Source organism: Setaria viridis, chromosome 6 (genome assembly GCF_005286985.2).
Source record: "Setaria viridis chromosome 6, Setaria_viridis_v4.0, whole genome shotgun sequence".
In the NCBI taxonomy this organism is placed as follows: domain Eukaryota; kingdom Viridiplantae; phylum Streptophyta; class Magnoliopsida; order Poales; family Poaceae; genus Setaria; species Setaria viridis.
This window is the reverse complement of record NC_048268.2, coordinates 2,815,370-2,836,921: the sequence shown is the minus strand read 5'-3', so window position 1 is coordinate 2,836,921 and position 21,552 is coordinate 2,815,370. Positions and strand designations below refer to the sequence as shown.

Here is a 21,552-nt window from a genome sequence, read left to right as displayed (position 1 = left end):
AATCCTATGCTTTCATCTCTTTTTAAAAGTAAAAAGCGCAACACTTGGTTGCAGTCAAGGACCTGGTATCTGTTCTGATCACGGAATACTGTAAAATGGTTCTGGATATGGAAATCCTGTGTTTCAGAAAGTTCTATGTACTTAATAAGTGCAACTGGTTATAATTGTCTTTGATTCTGTGAAGCTCTCTCAAGGCATCACCAATCAGCAAGCGGTCTGTTGGAAGTTCCTTCGAGCACAGAATTCCGATCTGCAGAATTGAAGTAACACAGGCAACTGCAATTTCTCTGGTGCTACTGGAGCTGCTAGTTCTCCCTTCGAGTTCCGGATCTTGTACTGGCAGTAACTGTTGGTCTACCACACTGGTGACTTGCTGATCCTGCAGTGCTATTTGCACGTACCTATGAAGGTTGAGGTCTTGCACGAAGTCGCTATCTGTTGGTCTTTTTCCTGTGAAAATTTCCAACAATAGTACTCCGAAGCTGTACATGTCACCATAGATTGAGACTCTGTTACCCAGTCCATACTCTGTTTGGAACGCACATATTCAGCAATTAAAAGAAGACTATCAGCAATGCTACAGTTACAATGTTAAATGATAGAAAAAGGAGCAATGCATTTTACTTGCTTGTGGATCTCAATTTTCAACCAATCATGAAAGTAAAATGCAGTGTACTTGTTAGAACCTGACCTGGTGGAGCATATCCAATGGTTCCCCTTCTTGTAGCCCAACCACTTGATATATCTGAGGGGTTAGTCTGGTCTTGATGCACAAATCTTGCGAGCCCAAAATCACCAACATGGGCAACCATGTCATTATCAAGGAGAATATTGCTTGGCTTGAGATCACAATGAACTATCGGGGTTGGTTTATAGTGGTGAAGATATTCGAGTGCAGAAGCGACATGAATGGCAATGTCTATCCGTTGGACAAGATCAAACCCACTATGGGTGCCATGTTCCCTGAGACGGTGGTGTAGCCACTGGTCTAGATTTCCATTTGGTAGGAAATCAAATACAATAGCTTTGAAATCAAGGCCACCGGAATCAATACTTGAACACACCGTCAAGATTTTCACAAGGTTCCGATGTCGAGCACATCTCAGAGTCTCACATTCTGCAATGAAACTTTGTGATGCCCCTCGCTGCTGAAGGTTGAGCACCTTCACAGCGACAACAACTTCTTGGTCATGGCTTATCATTGTTCCCTTGTAAACAGAGCCGAAGCTTCCAATGCCTATGAGGTTTTCAGAAGCAAAACTATTTGTTGCATTCATCAAGTTGACATATGAAACCCTTCCATACTGATCATTGATGAGTGGTAAGGCATGTTCTGCCTTTATCAACTTCCTTCTTTGATGACATAATACACATAGTGCAAGGAGCAAGGAGATTCCTAAAAAGGCAGTGGCTATGGAGACTATCATGACAAGTTTGTGTGATCGCTTATTGTTGCTAGTACTGCCATTATCTGAGCAAGGTGGCAATTTCAGCTCAGCAATACCTCCACAGAGGCCAGAGTTTCCCTCGACTGAAAACGCGCTGGCGTTAAGAAATATTCCTTGCTTTGGGACTTCACCATCAAAGTTATTGAAGGAGATATTCAGTTGTTGAAGACCTTTCACGTTACCAAAGAAGTCTGGAATATGACCAGACAAGTTGTTTCTTGAAAGATCAAGAACCAAGAGGGCCTTCAGTTGTCCCAATGACTCTGGAATTTTCCCTTGAAACATGTTCCCTTTCATTAAGCAATACTGTAAGATTTGGCAATCGCCAAGAGAGTTGGGGATTTCCCCGGTTAACCTATTTCCAGATACATCAAGGGTCATAAGATTTTTCAGGTGACCAACTTCCGATGGCAACGATCCAGTTAGCATGTTCTCTTGGAAAGTCGCGTAGTCGGAAAGCGAGGATATGAGGAGAACTTCTTTTGGTATTGGACCAGTAAGGCGATTGTGCCCCAGGGACAGCGTCTGCAAAGGGCAACTACCAAGACTGGAAGGAATGGGACCCGTGAGCATGTTGTCCTCAAGGGACAGCGTCTGCAAAGGGCAACTACCAAGACTGGAAGGAATGGGACCCGTGAGCATGTTGTTGTCAAGGGATAATGTTTTGAGCATGGTTAGATTGCCAATTGTTGGTGGGATTTGCCCTGATAGCTTGTTGCCGTACAAGAAAAGGCTGCTCAGCTTGTTAAGTTTGCCAATTGAGGTAGGGATAATACCAGTAAGGTTATTGAAATGCATATTAATGGCGTTCAAATTGACAAGGTTGCCGATTTCCTGAGGTATTTGCCCACTTACCATGTTGCCCCATATGCTCAAGTGCTCCATGCTCGTCGAAAGGTTTGCGATCGAGCCAGGAAGCACACCTCCCAGCTTGTTTTCAGCCAGGCCAATGAGCTTCAGATTGCTGCAGTTGGTCAGACTATCCATGAATCCCCAATCAGCATCAACATTTGCTTCCAGCTGGTTGGAGTCCAGTATTAGTGCCCACAAGTTCTTGAGGTGAGTTCCAAGGCAGTCCGGTATGACTCCGGAGAAGGAATTATCCGGCATCTGTGCCACCTCCAGCTTGGAGGCGTTGCAGAGCGACGGCGGGATGGCACCGTGTAGCCGGTTGTAGTCAACGATGAACTGCGTGAGTCTGGGCAGCCTGCCACCGGCATTCGGGGGCAGAGTCCCGGTGAGGTTGTTGAACTGCACGACAAGTTTCTGGAGAGAGGAGATGTTAAACACGGCGGAAGGTATGGATCCTTGGAGCATGTTGCCGTTGAGGTAGAGTTTGGTGAGAGCTTTGAGGTTGCCGAGAGCGCCAGGGATGGCGCCGGCGAGGTTGTTGCTGGTGAGGCTGAGGATGGTGAGGGAGGTGAGGTTGCCAAGGGAGGCAGGGATTGCTCCGGTGAGGTTGTTGTAGCCGAGATTGAGCTCCTGGAGGCGGTGCAGTGACCCCAGCGCTGGGGGCACCGGCCCCTGCAGCGCGTTGTAGTAGAGATTGAGGCGCTCGAGGGAGGGCGGCAACGGGGAGGGCACGCCGCCGCCGAGGCGGTTGTAGGAGAGGTCCAGTTCCCGGAGGTAGGTGAGGCCCGAGAGGGATGAAGGAGCCGCGGTGCCGGAGCTGGCCAGACCGAGCCCGCTGAGGTCCAGCGCTGTCACGCGGCCGCGGCGGCGCCCGCGCACCCCGCACGTGATGCCGGGCCACCCGCACGGCGCCGGCGCGGTCATGTTGCCGCCGCCCCATGATGCTAAGGCCCCGTATGGGTCGTCCGTGATGAGGGACCGGAACTGCATGAGCGCACGGTGGTCAGCGTCGGTGCCGTCACTTCCCGCGGAGGCCGATGTCCATGCTGGAGATGCAAGCAGGAGGAGGGAGGCCACGAGTAGGATGGAGCAATGGTGCTCCATGGCTGTCCGCGTAGCTTGGCTCTGTGCTCCTTGATGCAGCGAGTAATAACAAGGCTATTTAAAATGCCGATTCAATCTCGCAAGTCTCTAATTTCCAAGTCACCAAGTCAATGAGGTCTTCTTCCAACTTGAGCTTGTTGACGACCATTTCCACGGGTCAACCTCCAACATCCAGTTGGATGAAAGTTCGGTGACCGTGCCGCGTCGCCAGCCTCCAAGACTGACCAGCTGCACTGCCGCGTAGACGGATTTTCCGACCGTCCTCCTCCGGTCCCAGTCCAGTCCACGGTGTCCATGGCTGATGTCCATAGTGCCACGTCACAAAGACATCTTTGTAGCAATTTTGACCTATGGGATCTCAGTAAATTATCGCCGCATCTTCTCCGACGTTTGCCGGACCTCCATCCACATCCTGTTCGCCCACCTTCTTTTTCCCATCCGTGATCTCTCTCACGGACTACCATCATATGCGTAGATCCTTTATACGAATACTGGTAGTCCAGATCCTCGGCCCATTTGTTTCGACTAAACTTTCTCTGTCACATCGGATGTTTAGATACTAATTAGAAGTATTAAATATAGGTTAATTATAAAAAACTAATTGTATAGGTGGAGGCTAATTCGCAAGACGAATCTATTAAGCCTAATTAATCCATTATTTGACAATGTGGTGCTGCAATAATCATTTGCTAATAATAGATTAATTAGGCTTAATAGATTCATCTCGCGAATTAGCCTAGGGCTTCTGCAATTAGTTTTATAATTAGCTCATATTTCAAATAGCTAATTCAACGTGTCAATAGCATATGCGCAGTTTCTTTATACGAATACTGGTAGTCCAGATCCTCTTAGTCAAGCCACAGGCATATGCGCAAGGAGGCGGCAGGCAAGATTGGTAGTCCGACTCGCTGCTGCCTGTTTCAACATTTTCTTACAACTAATTCAACCTGTCACGAGGTTAGATATTTATTTATAGTAGGCTTGGGAGATGAGGTATTTATGTATGGTTCGATTGCTCTCCCACCTTATCAATATACTGTAGCATGGATCTTAAATACTTGGAGTTATGCTAAAAAAAAGCTCGTAGAAGTTATAGGTTTCCGTTATTTTAGAGGCATGACGTGACTATTACAAAGTCCACGTGAAGAAAAGGTCGAGTGGCAGGCTGAAAATAACTGGGCTGGCATCCGTGCAGAGCGTTGCAAAACTGGGCCGTAGAAGAGGATCGAACGGGCGCACAAGAACAACAGATCGGATTGAAAAAATCGATTCACGCCTCTAAAAACAAATAAAAAGACAAAAATAAACGATTCACGCACATAGCAGAATTTTACTTGAGTGATAGTTAGGAATTCCGTTTCTTAATTTCTTGCATCAAGCTATTCTCTAGTGTTGGAGTTTTTACTAATGTAAAGGTAGTATACTCATAATAAACTTGAATAAGTTTGAGGTATGATGTGGGGTGCCGGTGTGGCGGTATCAGATTAGTGCCTTACAATATGCTGTTACGTTCAGTCGATTCTTCAACTATTCATCATTTTAGCTGTAAAATGGAGTAAGACGGTTCGCGTTGGAAGTGTACTTTTCTTTGTTTCCAGTAATATGCTCCAAAAATTTGGGTTTAACTTGTCTAGTGTGGTCTCAGAACTGCTCCTAACTACACATGTAAATAGTCAGCCTGACCTCCAGGAAACAAAGCACTGCTTTGGACCAAACTACACACTAGAACAGCAAATACAATGTTGCTGTACTTTATAACTGAGTGCTGGCCGGTAAGCCACACCTGAAGTGCTCCTGCAGTATCATACATAGACCAGATTTACAAACTGCAAACTTCAAGACTACGGCGGCAACTTACGACTTCCGCAAACCCCTCATTGTTCAGTATAGGACTTGAGATGAATTTATCAGAGACTACCAATAATAATGGACGTATGTAACAAAGATTTGGTGTCATCACAGGTCACATTGCACGACTCTGGGCACAGATACGAGACAGGACCAGTAGTTAGCTGTCAACACAGGTCTTGTCATCTAGACATCTATGCCCCCCGTCCAGTCTCCATGGTAGAGGTTAAACCTCAGCTTCCCAAAGACCCTGAAGCATAAGCCCAACGTCATTGCCTTCATTCTTTCCAGATACACGACGACCAGAGCAGAGGACAGTAGGCCATTGTCCAGGCAACCAGACATATTTAATCTTGGTGCAGATGATTATAGCATTCAGAGGTCGTAACCCAACATTTGTAGCATTCAGAGGTGAAATGATCGCGGATAACTATGGATGTAAGTAAAATCTTGGTGTCACCAGTCATCACTGGTCACATTGTGCAACTTGGGGCACATAAACAGAAGGGACCAGTAGTCCTCCCAGTAGTTGTATCATAGGCATCATCATCCATTGCTGCCTCTCCACGAAGAGGTTGAATTTCAGCTTCCCAGAGATCATGCAGCATAAGCCCATTATTGTTGCCTTCGTTCTCTCCAGTACACGATGATCAGGGCAGAGAACAATAGGCCGTTGTCCAGGACAATAGGCCGTTGTCCAGGCAACCAAACATGTTTAATCTTGGTGCAGCGAGCACGGAGTTCGTTGCTAACATTGTAAAATTCGGAGATGTCAAAGAACTTGAGACGAGGGCAGCCCTTCAGGATAGCATAGACGCCTTTGTCGGTCAGGCGGTTGCCTCCCATCTGGAGAAGCCGCAGCTCGTGCATGGTTTCTGCAACGGTGAAGGCGTTCCCATTTTGCCTTGCCTCCCATGCTGCATCAGATTCCCCGCGGATCCTGTTACCTTCATGCTCATAGCCCTGATTTTCCATCTCTATCGCACGCCTCAACGGATCGGAATCAATCCATTGCCTATGTATTCTTAGATGCTTCAGATTAGTGCCTTAGAATGTGTTGTTATGCTCAGTTGATTCTTTAACTCTTCATTATTTGGGCTGTCATATGTGTGCAAGTAGCTGTTTAGCTTAGAGTGGATATGTACTGACGTTACTTTTCATCAACTATCATCAAATCAAAGTCCAGGAAAAGTATTCACTACTTAATATAATGCCAATCACAATTAAATAGATCATTGGTGCTAATCTATCTACTAAAAACTTGGATAACCTTGTTCTGGATCGAGCAGATTCAAGAAAAGAAAGGAATGCTAGATGAGTTCATCAAGCCATGACAATCAACACTTTCTAATATTTTACTTAATGTGACACCTGTTGGTGGATGCTTGTACAGCATGGACTATTATTTGCAGAAGACATACTACAAGACAGCTGCATTGATTTCAAACAGCTGCAAAGCTATTTCTGTCCTTGCTGAGCAAACAACAGAAGTACAAGCTCTTGCTTATCAGTATGGCAGACACTTGGTGTGTTGTATTTTTCCTTACACAGAAGCTGTTCCTATTTTTGCTAGACACATGAACTGTTAAGATGACCTGCACTCTCTCTTCCAGGGCATAGCATATCAGTTGATCGATGACATCCTCGATTTCACAGGCACATCAGCTTCACTAGGCAAAGCCTCTTGTCTGATATCCATCAAGTAATACAGTTATTCACTCAATATTTCCTCAGTAGTATTTTACTTTTTAACATATCAATGACATGTAAGGAATCATATATGCCCTGTATGGACAGGGAATTGTGACAGCTCCCGTACTTTTTGCGATGGAAGAATTCCCTGAACTGCATGAGATTGTTGAACAGGGATTTGATGACCCTTTAAATGTTAAGACGGTTCGTATTGCAAGTGTATTTTTTTTTGAAAGGAAAGTTTACTTTTCTTTGTTTCCAGTAATATAATCCAACTATTTGGGTTGTGAAATGCTCATAAATTATCTAGTGTGGTCTCAGAACTGCTCAATTTTACACTTGTAGGCCCTCAAATACCTTTCAAAAAGTCAGGGAATCGAGAGGACGAGGTCCCTTGCTGCTGAACATGCAAAACTGGCAGCGAGCGCTGTTGGTGTGTGTATGTAATATTGATATATATATGCAGGACTAAAATGTAAAAGAGTGGTGATAAGAAAAGGCACCAGGAGAGGAAATACTCCTGAGTTGATTTGTCCCCAAATCCTTCGACATGGTATCAGGGCTAGGGCTGGGGGCGATGTTGGTGGCGATGGTGAGGGCCTCGTTAGCGTGACGTCGGCCGGCGAGCAGGAGCTGGAGGAGAGGGCGGTGCTGCGTCGTGTGTGAGCGGATCCAATGGCGGCGGGCGTCCTTGCGGCGCTGCTTCCCCAATGCCGCAAATCGTAGCGGTGGCGCGGATCTGCCCGTGCTGGAGCTCTAGGCGGCCGCGACACCGGCCGGGGAGCCCACGGGCGGCGGAGGAGCAGCAGGAGCAGGGGGCCCAGCGGAGGAGCAGCAGGTGGCTGGCGAGCAGGAGCTGGAGTGGCTGCGTGGCTGCTCGTGCTGAGGGACGCAGGCCGGCGGAGGCCCCAGATCGAGCTGCGTGTTGGGGAGGCATGCAAGGTGGAGCTGCTGGTGGTTTTGGCAGAGAAGTTGAGTTGCTGGTCGCTGGCAGAGAGAGAAGGGAGCAGGGAGCAGTTGAGTTGCTGGTCGTTGCTGGTTTCCAAGCCAATTCAGAGGATCTGTGCTGGTTTGTGGAGGAGCAACAACTATACTGCATCTGGAGGAAGAAAGTGTTGTTGTGAGGAAGCAAGGGGTTCCAAAGCCGCTGTTATGGCAGAGAATCAAGGAATTGAAAATGTTCTTGGGAAATTGGTGGAACTACTCACTGCAAAGAAGGATGATGTCCCGTCCTCAAATAAAGAGATTGATATGGTTCAAAAATTGGAGTTGATGCCTCTTGATATCAAGTTGGAAGGCATGAAAAACTATTTGGCTTGGTCCAGAAGAGCATTGTTACTGTTGCAATCAAAGAAGCTCGAGGGCTTCATCAATGGGGAAAAAACTGAACCTAGAGATAAGTTGAGCAGTGACTGGAAGAATTGGAATGCCACTAATGCTTTAGTGGTTACTTGGTTATTCAATTCTATAACCTCAACAATTGCGGGTTCTGTTGATACTATTGCTTCTGCCTTGGAGATATGGAAGGCTCTTGCAAGCATGTACTCAGGTGTTGGGAATGTGATGCTGTTGGCAGATACAGATGATAAAATACATTATCTGAAACAGGGGGAGCATACTTTGATGGATTATGTTGCAGAATTGAAGCGACTATGGGCTGACTTAGATCATTATGATCCTATTGAGTTACCTCACCCTGAATGTGTGGCTTGGGTGAAGAAGTGGGTAGAGAAGAAAAGGGTCCTTCAGTTTTTGAGGGGCCTAAATCCAAAATTTGAAGGAAGATGTGCTGTATTATTCCATCAAGCTAATCTCCCTAGTCTTGAAGAAGCTATTGCTGCTATGGCACAGGAGGAGACAAGACTCAAAGTGATAAAGGGTCACACCTTAAATTCACCAAGTCAAGCTTATGTGGTAGCAGGGCCCCAAGAGACCAGAATTTGTTATAATTGTGGTGAAAAGGGGCATTTGATTCGTGATTGCCGGCAGCCACTAAAACCAAATCGTGGTAGGGGTCAAGGCAGAGGTATGTTAAGAGGTGGTACTAGCCAAGGAGGTTCAAGTCGTGGTGGAAGAGTAAGCTTTAGAGCTAATCATGCAATGTCAGATGGGTGTGCTACAGAATCAGTTACAGTTTTGCCAAATGAGCTAGATGAGTTCAGGAAGTGGAAGGAAATTGGAAAGGGTTCTCAACTAAACAATCAAGAAACAACATCCTCGAGTGACACTGTTGCTGATGTGGTTCACTCAGACTTAGGTACATTCAACCAAAATTATATATCCAATTGGATATTAGATTCAGGTGCATCAAGGCATGTCACGGGTAAGGTAAATGAATTTACATCTTATACACCATACTCACATTCTTATAAGGGGACAATCAAAACTGCATATGGAACCTCTTGTTCTATTAGAGGTGTTGGGACAGTTCAATGCACACCATCTATTACCTTATCATCAGTATTACATGTGCCATCCTTTCCTGTAAATCTTATTTCAATAAGCTCGTTGATTGATCAAATGGACTGTCGGGTGCTTCTTGATCGTGAAAATGGTTTAATTCAGGAAAGGAGGACCGGAAGAAATCTTGGAGTTGGAACTTGGCATGATGGGCTTTGGTATCTTGATAGAAGCAAGACAAAAGAAGAAGTCTATTTTTCCCTATCAGCTAGTGAAGATGAAGCTAAGGTGATGTTGTTGCATTGTCGTTTAGGATATGTATCTTTTGATGTCATGAGCAAAATGTTCCCTCATGAAATGTCTAAGGTGAATAAGAGTAATTTAATGTGTGATGCTTGTGAGTATGGGAAGCACACTAGAAGCTCATAGTGAGCAGGGGTTTAAGAAGTTTATCACCTTTTATATTAATCCATTCAGATGTGTGGACTTCTCCGGTCACTGCTATAAGTGGGGCAAAATATTTTGTTACCTTTATTGACTGTTATTCTCATATGACATGGGTATATTTAATGAAACATAAAAGTGAGGTACTTGAATGTTTTAAGGCTTTCTATGCTTATGTAAAAAATCAGTTTGGCACTTAAATTCAAATTATCCAGAGTGATAATGGAACTGAATATGTGAATAAGGAATTTTAGGATTTCCTTTCAAGAGAAGGAATTCTACACCAGACTTCATGCCCTGATACCCCACCACAAAATGAAGTGGCTGAAAGGAAGAATAGGCATCTTCTGGAGGTAACTCGTTCACTTATGTATACAATGAATGTGCCTAAGTTCCTTTGGAGTGAGGCAGTCTTGACTGCTATTCACTTGATAAACCGTATGCCATCAAGGATACTTGGCATGAAATCTCCTTGTGAAACGTTATTTGGAAAAAATGAGTTCTTGGTTCCACCCAAAATCTTTGGATGCACATGTTTTGTTAGAGATCATAGACCGGGGGTTGGAAAGCTAGATTCTCAAGCTATCAAGTGTATTTTTGTGGGATACTCATCAGGACAAAAAGGATATAAGTGTTGGAGCCCATCTGAGCATCATATGTTTGTAAGTATGGATGTGACTTTTAGGGAATCAGTTCCTTTCTATGGTGAGAAGACTGATTTAAGTTCTTTATTCATTGATTTAGACCCTCCAATTGGATCAGAAGATAGTGAGCAAATGGAGTGTAGAGTTGAGACACAAGCAAATGAGAAGAGAGTTATGGTTGGTCTAATACCAAATTCAGTTAAAGTGAATGACACTATACAGGAAGGGAGAGTACAACAGTCTCCTACAGAGAGGAATCTACGAGTATATACGAGAAGAAGGAGAGAAAATCCCATACAACCCACCACTATTGTTGATGAAGTTGAAAGTGACCAAGTTCACTCAGGTGATAATGAGAATGACTAGTTGTCTGAGTCAGGGGGAGAGATAAGGGATCACTTGAATGACTTACCTATTGCTCTAAGAAGAGAAGCAAGGAGCACTACAGGTAAACCTCCAGTGAGATATGGCTTTGAAGATAATTGTGAAGGTGAGCATAGCAATGAGGTAAGTAATTATGTGTCATATGGGTCATTACCATCTGAGTACTGAGCATTTATGACAACCTTGCAATCTGTACAAATTCCAAAAAACTGGAAAGAAACAAAGCAAGATCCAAAATGGAAAAAGGCAATGCTTGAAGAATTGGCAGCACTTGAGAAAAATGACACATGGGAGCTCATACCTTCTCCTCCTGGGAAGAAGGTGGTTGACTGTAAATGGGTATATACTGTGAAACAAAACCCTGAAGGAAAAGTGGAGAGATATAAGGCAAGGCTGGTAGCAAAAGGGTACAGCCAGACATATGGGATTGACTATGATGAGACATTTGCACCGGTTGCAAAAATGAGTACCGTGAGGACCTTGATTTCCTGTGCTGCTAAATCTGATTGGCCATTATATCAATTAGATGTTAAAAATGCATTCCTTCATGGTGATCTTAAAGAGGAGGTTTATATGGAGATCCCACCTGGATTCACTACTACTGAAACAGAAGGTATGGTGCTAAGATTGAAAAAATCTTTATATGGACTAAAACAATCGCCAAGAGCGTGGTTTGATAGGTTTAAACGTGCAATGCTTGCTATGGGATATAAGCAGTGTAATGGTGATCATACTCTGTTCTATCTATGTTCCAAAAATCACATAACCATCCTAGCTGTCTATGTTGATAATATTATTATCACTGGAGATGATACTTTGGAGGTGGTGAGATTGAAGGAGAATTTGAGAAGGGAATTTGAAATTAAAGATTTGGGACAACTTCGATATTTTCTAGGGATTGAAGTAGTAAGATCTCCTAGAGGGATTGTGCTCTCACAACGGAAATATGTTCTGGATCTACTGGATGAGATAGGTATGCTTGGGTGTCATTCAGTCACTACACCAATAGAGCAAAACCACAAATTGGATGCTGAATCTGGACATCCTGTAGATAAGGAGAGATATCAAAGACTTGTGGGGCGCCTCATCTATCTATGTCATACAAGACCTGATATAACATATGCTGTGAGTGTAGTAAGCAGATACATGCATGACCCAAGGAGTGATCACATGGATGCAGTCTATAGAATCTTGAGATATTTAAAGAAGAATCCAGGCAAAGATTTGTTGTTCAAAAAAAATGGACATCTGAATGTGGAAGGTTATTGTGATGTAGATTGGGCAAGTTGCCCTGATGACAGAAGATCAACTTCAGGCTATTGTGTATTTGTTGGTGGTAACTTGGTGACTTGGAGAAGCAAGAAACAACCTGTTGTATCACGCTCCACTGCAGAAGCTGAGTATAGGGCTATGTCATAGAGTCTGAGTGAACTATTGTGGGAAAAAATCTTCTAACTGAGTTAAAACTCCAGGAGGGCAGGCCTATGAAGCTTTCGTGTGATAACAAATCAGCTATTAACATTGCCAACAATCCAGTTCAACATGATCAAACCAAACATGTGGAGATCAACCGCTTCTTTATTAGAGAAAGGATTGATGATAGAACTTTAAGTCTAGGGTTTGTAACTTCTAAGGGACAAATTGCTGATTGTCTAACAAAAGGGTTGAGTGTTAAGGAGTGTGTGTCTTCGTGTGACAAGATGGGCATGATAGATATATACTGCCCATCTTGAGGGGGAGTGTTGGTGTGTGTAGATATATATGTAGGGTTAAAATGTAAAAGAGTGGTGATAAGAAAAGGCACCAGGAGAGGAAATACTCCTGAGTTGAATTGTCCCCAAATCCTTCGACAAGCGCTATCGATGATCTTCCTGATAGTGAGGATCAAGTTGTGCTTAACTCAAGGCAAGCGCTCAAAGATCTTACTCAAAAGTTCATGAGAAGAACAAAGTGAATTGGTGAAGCAGAAAATGTAGTATTGGTTAAACATGCCAGCAGGCAGTAGAATCCATAATGATGCATCATTTCTTTTAAAAATATAACAATGCATCATGCATGTTTTTGTTGCTGAACAGTTTATTATGGGTGACTGATGAGAACTTCATCAGGTTTGGAACAAGAGCTTTACCTCTCTTTTCCCTCCATTTATACCATTCATCTATTTCTGCAGATTGCATGATGACAGGCATAACCGCATAATGCCAAAGTAGAAGTTGGATGCAAAAAGTTGCCTTATGAGTATGTATTAGTATGTAGAAAGCAAAACAACGTATCTCTGAATAATTGGAGTAAAACATTCATAGATCTTCAAAGAAACACACACTGCGATCTTTTCATATGAAAATCATTCTCTTTAATTACATGGGCCACATCATATATTAAGATAATCTAACAACGTACTCTAGACCCTGATGTGCAGGTGGATGCGATACTGGCGTCCATTGTGTATGCAACGTCAATCCTAAGCTTTCATGTCTTTTTAAAAGTAAAAAGCACAGCACTTGGTTGAGTGCAGTCAAGGACCTGGTATCTGTTCTGATCACGGAATACTGTAAAATGGTTCTGGATATGGAAATCCTGTGTTTCAGAAAGTTCTACGTACTTAATAAGTGCAACTGGTTATAATTGTCTTTGATTCTGTGAAGCTCTCTCAAGGCATCACCAATCAGCAAGCGGTCTTTTGGAAGTTCCTTCGAGCACAGAATTCCGATCTGCAGAAGTGAAGTAACACAGGCAACTATCATTTCTCTGGTGCTACTGGAGCTGCTTGTTCTCCCTTCGAGTTCCGGATCTTGTACTGGCAGTAACTGTTGATCTACCACACTGGTGACTTGCTGATCTTGCAGTGCTATTTGCACGTACCTATGAAGGTTGAGGTCTTGCACGAAGTCGCTATCTGTTGGTCTTTTTCCTGTGAAAATTTCCAACAATAGTAGTCCGAAGCTGTACATGTCACCATAGATTGAGACTTCGTTACCCAGTCCATACTCTGTTTGGAACACACATATTCAGCAACTGAATGAAGACTATCAGCAATGCTACAGCTACAATGTTAAATGAAAGTAAAATGCAGTGTACTTGTTAGAACCTGACCTGGAGGAGCATATCCAATGGTTCCCCTTCTTGTAGCCCAACCACTTGATATATCTGAGGGGTTAGTCTGGTCTTGATGCACAAATCTTGCGAGCCCAAAATCACCAACATGGGCAACCATGTCATTGTCAAGGAGAATATTGCTTGGCTTGAGATCACAATGAACTATCGGGGTTGGTTTATAGTGGTGAAGATATTCGAGTGCAGAAGCGACATGAATGGCAATGTCTATCCGTTGGACAAGATCAATCCTACTATGGGTGCCATGTTCCCTGAGACGGTGGTGTAGCCACTGGTCTAGATTTCCATTTGGTAGGAAATCAAATACAATAGCTTTGAAATCAAGGCCACCGGAATCAATACTTGAACACACCGTCAAGATTTTCACAAGGTTCCGATGTCGAGCACATCTCAGAGTCTCACATTCTGCAATGAAACTTTGTGACGCCCCTCGCTGCTGAAGGTTGAGCACCTTCACAGCGACAAAAACTTCTTGGTCATGGCTTATCATTGTTCCCTTGTAAACAGAGCCGAAGCTTCCAATGCCTATGAGGTTTTCAGCAGCAAAACTATTTGTTGCATTCATCAAGTTGACATATGAAACCCTTGCATACTGATCATTGATGAGTGGTAAGGCATGTTCTGCCTTTATCAACTTCCTTCTTTGATGACATAATACAGATAGTGCAAGGAGCAAGGAGATTCCTAGAAAGGCAGTGGCGATGGAGACTACCATGACAAGTTTGTGTGATCGCTTATTGCTGCTAGTGCTGCCATTATCTGAGCAAGGTGGCAATTTCAGCTGAGCAATACCTCCACAGAGGCCAGAGTTTCCCTCGACTGAAAACGCGCTGGCGTTAAGAAATATTCCTTGCTTTGGGACTTCACCATCAAAGTTATTGAAGGAGATATTCAGTTGTTGAAGACCTTTCACGTTACCAAAGAAGTCTGGAATATGACCAGACAAGTTGTTGCTTGAAAGATCAAGAACCAAGAGGCCCTTCAGTTGTCCCAATGACTCTGGAATTTTCCCTTGAAACATGTTCCCTTTCATAAAGCAATACTGTAAGATTTGGCAATCGCCAAGAGAGTTGGGGATTTCCCCGGTTAACCTATTTCCAGACACATCAAGGGTCACAAGATTTTTCAGGTGACCAACTTCCGATGGCAACGATCCAGTTAGCATGTTCCCTTTGAAACTCGCGTAGTCGGAAAGCGTGGATATGAGGAGAACTTCTTTTGGTATTGGACCAGTAAGGCGATTGTGCTCCAGGGACAGCGCCTCCAAAGGGCAACTACCAAGACTGGAAGGAATGGGACCCGTGAGCATGTTGTCATCAAGGGATAGTTTGGTGAGCACGGTGAGATTGCCAATTGTTGGTGGGATTTGCCCTGATAGCTTGTTGCCGGACAAGGCAAGGTTGCTCAGCTTGTTAAGTTTGCCAATTGAGGTAGGGATAATACCAGTAAGGTTATTGAGATGCATAGCAACGATGTTCAAGTTGACAAGGTTGCCGATTTCCTGAGGTATTTGCCCGCTTACCATGTTGCCCCACATGCTCAAGCGCTCCATGCTCGTCGAAAGGTTTGCGATCGAGCCAGGAAGCACACCTCCCAGCTTGTTTTCAGCCAGGCCAATGGACTTCAGATTGCTGCAGTTGGTCAGACTATCCATGAATCCCCAGTCAGCATCAACATTTGCTTCCAGCCGGTTGGAGTCCAGTAGCAGTGACCACAAGTTCTTGAGGTGAGTTCCAAGGCAGTCCGGTATGACTCCGGAGAAGGAATTATCTGACATCTCTGCCACCTCCAGCTTGGAGGCGTTGCAGAGCGACGGCGGGATGGCACCGTGTAGCCGGTTGTAGTCAATGACGAACCACGTTAGTCTGGGCAGCCTGCCATTCGGGGGCAGAGTCCCGGTGAGGTTGTTGAACTGCACGACAAGTTTCTGGAGAGAGGAGATGTTAAACACGGCGGAAGGTATGGATCCTTGGAGCATGTTGCCGCCGAGGTAGAGGCCGGTGAGAGCTTTGAGGTTGCCGAGAGCGCTAGGGATGGCGCCGGCGAGGTTGTTGCTGGTGAGGCTGAGGATGGTGAGGGAGGTGAGGTTGCCAAGGGAGGCAGGGATTGCTTCGGTGAGGTTGTTGTGGTCGAGGTAGAGGCCGGTGAGAGCTTTGAGGTTGCCGAGAGCGCCAGGGATGGCGTCGGTGAGGTTGTTGTTGCTAAGGCTGAGGATGGTGAGGGAGGTGAGGTTGCAGAGCGACGGCGGGATGGCACCGTGTAGCCGGTTGTGGTCAACGAGGAACCACGTGAGTCTGGGCAGCCTGCCACCGGCGTTCGGGGGCAGAGTCCCGGTGAGGTTGTTGGACTGCACGACAAGTTCGTGGAGAGAGGAGATGTTAAACACGGCGGAAGGTATGGATCCTTGGAGCATGTTGCCGCTGAGGTAGAGGCCGGTGAGAGCTTTGAGGTTGCCGAGAGCGCTAGGGATGGCGCCGGCGAGGTTGTTGCTGGTGAGGCTGAGGATGGTGAGGGAGGTGAGGTTGCCAAGGGAGGTAGGGATTGCTTCGGTGAGGTTGTTGTGGGCGAGGTAGAGGCCGGTGAGAGCTTCGAGGTTGCCGAGAGCGCCAGGGATGGCGCCGGCGAGGTTGTTGCTGGTGAGGCTGAGGATGGTGAGGGAGGTGAGCTTGCCAAGGGAGGCAGGTATTGCTCCGGTGAGGTTGTTCTTGCTGAGGCTGAGGATGGTGAGGGAGGTGAGGTTGCCAAGGGAGGCAGGGATTGCTCCGGTGAGGTTGTTCTTGCTGAGGCTGAGGATGGTGAGGGAGGTGAGGTTGCCAAGGGAGGCAGGTATTGCTCCGGTGAGGTTGTTCTTGCTGAGGCTGAGGATGGTGAGGGAGGTGAGGTTGCCAAGGGAGGCAGGGATTGCTCCGGTGAGGTTGTTGTAGGCGAGACTGAGCTCCTGGAGGCGGTGCAGTGACCCCAGCGCTGGGGGCACTGGCCCCTGCAGCGCATTATGGCTGAGATTGAGGTGCTCGAGGGAGGGCGGCAACGGGGAGGGCACGCCGCCGCCGAGGCGGTTCCTGGCGAGGTCGAGTCGCCGGAGGTAGGTGAGGCCCGAGAGGGATGAAGGAGCAGCGGCGCCGGAGCTGGCCAGGCCGAGCCCGCGGAGGTCCAGCGCTGTCACGCGGCCGCGGCGGTGCCCGCGCACCCCGCACGTGACGCCGTGCCACCCGCACGGCGCCGACGCGGTCATGTTGCCGGCGCCCCATGATGCCAAGGCCCCGTATGGGTCGTCCGTGATGAGGGACCGGAACTGCATGAGCGCACGGTGGTCAGCGCCGGTGCCGTCACTTCCCGCGGAGGCCGATGTCCATGCTGGAGATGCAAGCAGGAGGAGGGAGGCCACGAGTAGGATGGAGCAATGGTGCTCCATGGCTGTCAGCGTAGCTTGGCTCTGTGCTCCTTGATGCAGCGAGTAATAACAAGGCTATTTAAAATGCCGATTCAATCTCGCAAGTCTCTAATTTCCAAGTCACCAAGTCAATGAGGTCTTCTTCCAACTTAGCCTAATTTCCAAGTCACTAAGAAGTCAATGAGGTCTTCTTCCAAGTCACTAAGTCAATGGTGCTCCATGGCTGTCCGCATAGTTGTTGCCTTAATTTCCAAGTCACTGAGTCAATGAGGTCTTCTTCCAACTTTGTTGACGACCATATCCACGGGTCATCCTCCAACATCCAGTTGGATGAAAGTTCGGTGACCGTGCTGCGTCGCCAGCCTCCAAAACTGACCAGCTGCACTGCACTGCCGCGTAGACGTCCCAACCCACGGTGTCCATAGTGGCACGTCAGAAGGACATCTCTGTAGCAATTTCGAGCTGTGGGGTCTCAGTAGATTAGCGCCGCATCTTCTCCAACGTTTGCCGGACCTCCATCCACATACTGTTCGCTCACCTTCTTTTTCCCATCCGTCATCTCTCTCATGCTCTCTCCTATCTCACGGACTGCCAGCATATGCGCAGTTTCTTTATACGAATACTCGTAGTCGAGATCCTCTTAGTCAGGCCACAGGCATATGCGCTGGAGGCGGCAGGCTGCTTGGTAGTCCGACTGGCTGCTGCCTGTTTCAACATTTTCATACAACTAATTCAACAATCTACGGAAGAAAAAAGCTTGTAGAAGTTATAGGTTTCCATTATTTTAGAGACATGACGTGACTATTAGAGTCCACGTGAAGAAAAGGCCGAGTCCACGCGATGGACCCGATGCTAGGAACGACCGAACGAAGGGCTCCACGGTTGACCGCTCCTTTTTCCATTTATTTTCTTTTAATTATATTTTAATATGTTATTATAGAACGTTCAAATAACAATTCCTTCCTTTCTCTTTCGTGTCACGATTGTTCTCAGATTTGGATTCATACTCGGGTGTTTGGCAACACTCCACTAAAAATTTTATAACTCCACTCCACCAACTCTACTCCACCTAAGCTCCACTCCACCAACTCCACAAAAATACTAGAGTTGTTGTATGTGTTTGGCCGATCGCAGTGCCGTAGCTCCACAAACATGAAGACTTGTTGTGAATAGCCTATTTTACCCTTTGTAAATGGATCCATGTGTCAGCCTCTTCTATGTTCTCCCTTCCTCTTCGCCCCTTTCTCTTTTTCAGATCCTGAGCTCCACGCCAAGGGCAGCGCCTTGTCCCCGCCACCGCCGCCGTCCTCTCTAGACCTGTTGCAGCCCGGCGCCCCGTGGTCGGCTAGCAGCAGCAGCGTCGGCAGTGCCTGCAGCCCCGGCGCCCCTGCGGCCGGCTAGCAGCAGCCAGCCACGGGGAGCGTCGTCGGGCCAGAGCTAGCAGGTGGGTGCCATGCCGTTGAGGTTGAGGGTGACGACACGGCTGTCGGGCGGCGACGCGCATGAGATGCCAGCCCACAAGCATAGCGTCGCAGTGGAGTTCGCGTGGGCTCAGCCAGCAAGTGCGCCGCGCGGGTCGTCCACCACCAACGCCCGCCTGAAGGCGAGCAGCACCGCCGCCTCGTCCTCTCCGGCGGCAATGATGGCGGCGCAGCTCCGGCCAGCAAGAGGGCGCAACCCCGCGGCCCCAGTGGGTGGGGGCGGCGAGGTCCGACGAGCAGGGGCCATGCGACCGACGTGGGCAGGGGCGGCGAGCAGGGGCAGCGTGGCCGCGGCCGAGGAGGGCGAGGGCGGTGCAGCTCCGGAGGGTGACGGTGGCGTCGGTAGCGCACTAGCGCAGCTCCGTTAGGCGAGGGCCGCGTGGGCAGCGTAGCGCCGACTGGCGAGGGCGGCGCGGTGCTGGCAGGGGATGAATAGAGGGAGGAAACGAAGATAGTGAGCAGAAAGGAAAAATTAGGTGTTGTGTAACGAGTGGCAAAGGTGGGTAAATAATACCCAACTTCACAAGAAAGTCTGAAATTGATGTTTTTGGAGCACCCCTAAGGTACTCCAGGAAAAATGTGGATCTGACCCCTAGCTTCACGTTTTTTCTGGAGCTGGAGTTTGTGGAGCTGAACGTGTTTGTCAGGCAATTTTGTGGAGCTAGTGAAGTGGAACTGTTTTTTGGAGGGGAGTGCTGCCAGACACCCATGTATTTTTCTAAAAGAAACTTTAACGCAACAATGTGGCCTAATCCGACAATTTTCCATATTAATATATTTTTCTCTATGTACTATTTATTATAAGGCACACACAAAAAATTATATCATTCTTTTTCCGTGGGAAAGCCATCATGGCGAGGTTTATTGATTCAATCTTACATAAAAGCAATGCTTCTGCCTAAATTTTTTGATTTGGTCCAACTTCAATTATTGACATGTGGACCCCACCTCCACTTCTAACCAAGTTTGATCCGACTTTCCCGTCGCGTCTCCGATCCGGTATGAACGCGTGAACGTAGATGACTCTGATTAGATATGCTGCTACCCCAAACATATGTCGTCCCTCCTGGCTCTCCTATCAATACATCGATTACGAAACTACTAAACCCAAGCAGTCACCTTTGCAAATGCATTCTGGACAAAAATACGGCCCCCTTCCAGTTGAGTCAACCAGCAGTCCAGCACTGCAGGAAGGCTCATAGCCATGGATGAAACTAAATTGGCACTCTTACATTTTAATTTCTGCCATACCCATCGTCCCACAAAGTAGCACGGGTGACTGGTTTCAATACCAATTCTTACATACGAACGGGATCGGCAAAGCCATCGCTGCCGACTACCGGCAGACCGATCACTTTTAATAATAAAATAAGCAGCGTGCAGAATAAAATAAGCATAAAAAAATAACTCAAGATGGCTACGCATTCAACAATTTGCGCAATGGAGGTGGATCCATGGATCAGTGGTCAAACATGGCTTAAGTTACATCTCTTTAACTAATAATCCTCGGTGCAGCCTGTTGTAGAAGTATGTCATTAGGCGCAGGGAGGAAGAGGATGCTCAGCACATGTTTGTTGAGCACAGGTATATTGGCATTGTTCTTTGAACCACCATGCATGGTTGTAGGGTCTACACATGGGAAACTGTTTCCTGACAAGAAGCATGAAAGCATTGTTCCAAATTTAGTTACCACGGCATCTGTATCTTCAGCTTTTGCTCGTGATAGAAGTTTGACAAGGATTTCGTACAACTGGTAGTCCAGATCCTCTTAGTCACTAATTCGTACAACTAATTCAACAATCTACAGACCGTGGTTCAACATGTCACGAGGTATTTATGTATGGTTCGATTGCTCCCCCACCTTATCTTAACCATCCTATCAATATACTATAGCACGGATCTTAAATACTGGGAGTTATGCTAAAAAAAAAGCTTGTAGAAGTTATAGTTTTCTGTTATTTTAGAGGCATGACGTGACTATTATAGTCCACGTGAAGAAAAGCCCGAGTGGCAGGCTGAAAATAACTGGGTTGGCATCCGTGAAGAGCGTTGCAAAACTGGGCCGTAGAAGAGGCTCGAACGGGCGCACAAGAACAACAGATCGGACCGAAAAAATCGATTCACGCCTCTAAAAAAAGAAAAGACAAAAAAAAAAGGATTCACGCGCATAGCAGAATTTTACTTGAGTGATAGTTAGGAATTCCGTTTCTTACTTTCTTGCATTATGCTGTTCTCTAGTGCTGGAGTTTTTATACGTACTGATGTAAAGATACTATACTCATAATAAACTTGAATAAGTTTGAGGTATGATGTGGGGTGACGGTGTGGAGGTATCAGATTAGTGCCTTACAATATGCTGTTACGTTCAGTTGATTCTTTAACTATTCGTCATTTAAGCTGTAAAATGGAGTAAGACAGTTCGTATTGAAAGTGTACTTTTCTTTGTTTCCAGTAACATGCTCCAAAAATTTGGGTTTAACTTGTCTAGTGTGGTCTCAGAACTGCTCCAAACTACACATGTAAATAGTCAGCCTCACCCCCAGGAAACAGAGCACTGCTTTGGGCCGAACTACAGACTAGAACAGCAAATACAATGTTGCTGCACTTTATAACTGAGTGCTGGCCGTTAAGCCACACCTGAAGTGCTCCAAACTACACATGTATCATACATAGACCAGATTTACAAACTGCAAACTTCAAGACTACGGCGGCGACTTACGACTTCCGCAAACCCCTCATTATTCAGTATA

General features: G+C 46.3%; 2 protein-coding genes and 1 pseudogene across 2 annotated transcripts; 1 reads left to right on the top strand and 2 right to left on the bottom strand.

Moving 5' to 3' along the window:
* Positions 1-59: 59 nt before the first annotated feature.
* Positions 60-3,404, bottom strand: LOC117860759 (receptor kinase-like protein Xa21). The gene is made up of 2 exons (XM_034744132.2): positions 692-3,404; positions 60-528 (listed from the first exon to the last, which is right to left on the bottom strand). Exons 1-2 carry the CDS (start codon positions 3,402-3,404, stop codon positions 134-136), a joined length of 3,108 nt encoding a protein of 1,035 aa, XP_034600023.1. The 3' UTR covers positions 60-133.
* Positions 3,405-6,048: 2,644 nt separating this feature from the next.
* Positions 6,049-13,113, top strand: LOC140223106 (solanesyl-diphosphate synthase 1, mitochondrial-like; annotated as a pseudogene).
* Positions 13,114-13,120: 7 nt separating this feature from the next.
* On the bottom strand, positions 13,121-17,423 carry LOC117859879 (receptor kinase-like protein Xa21). Its single transcript, XM_034743064.2, has 2 exons — positions 13,910-17,423; positions 13,121-13,805 (listed from the first exon to the last, which is right to left on the bottom strand). Exons 1-2 carry the CDS (start codon positions 17,340-17,342, stop codon positions 13,411-13,413), a joined length of 3,828 nt encoding a protein of 1,275 aa, XP_034598955.1. The 5' UTR covers positions 17,343-17,423; the 3' UTR covers positions 13,121-13,410.
* Between the last annotated feature and the right edge of the window lie 4,129 nt (positions 17,424-21,552).

Excerpts from the sequence above, each read along its gene's own strand:
- LOC117860759 (XM_034744132.2), bottom strand. The coding sequence starts at position 3,404 with ATGGAGCACCATTGCTCCATCCTACTCGTGGCCTCCCTCCTCCTGCTT. Across the intron at positions 529-691 it reads CATTGGATATGCTCCACCAG|AGTATGGACTGGGTAACAGA; the intron begins GTCAGGTTCTAA and ends CGTTCCAAACAG.
- LOC117859879 (XM_034743064.2), bottom strand. The coding sequence starts at position 17,342 with ATGGAGCACCATTGCTCCATCCTACTCGTGGCCTCCCTCCTCCTGCTT. Across the intron at positions 13,806-13,909 it reads CATTGGATATGCTCCTCCAG|AGTATGGACTGGGTAACGAA; the intron begins GTCAGGTTCTAA and ends TGTTCCAAACAG.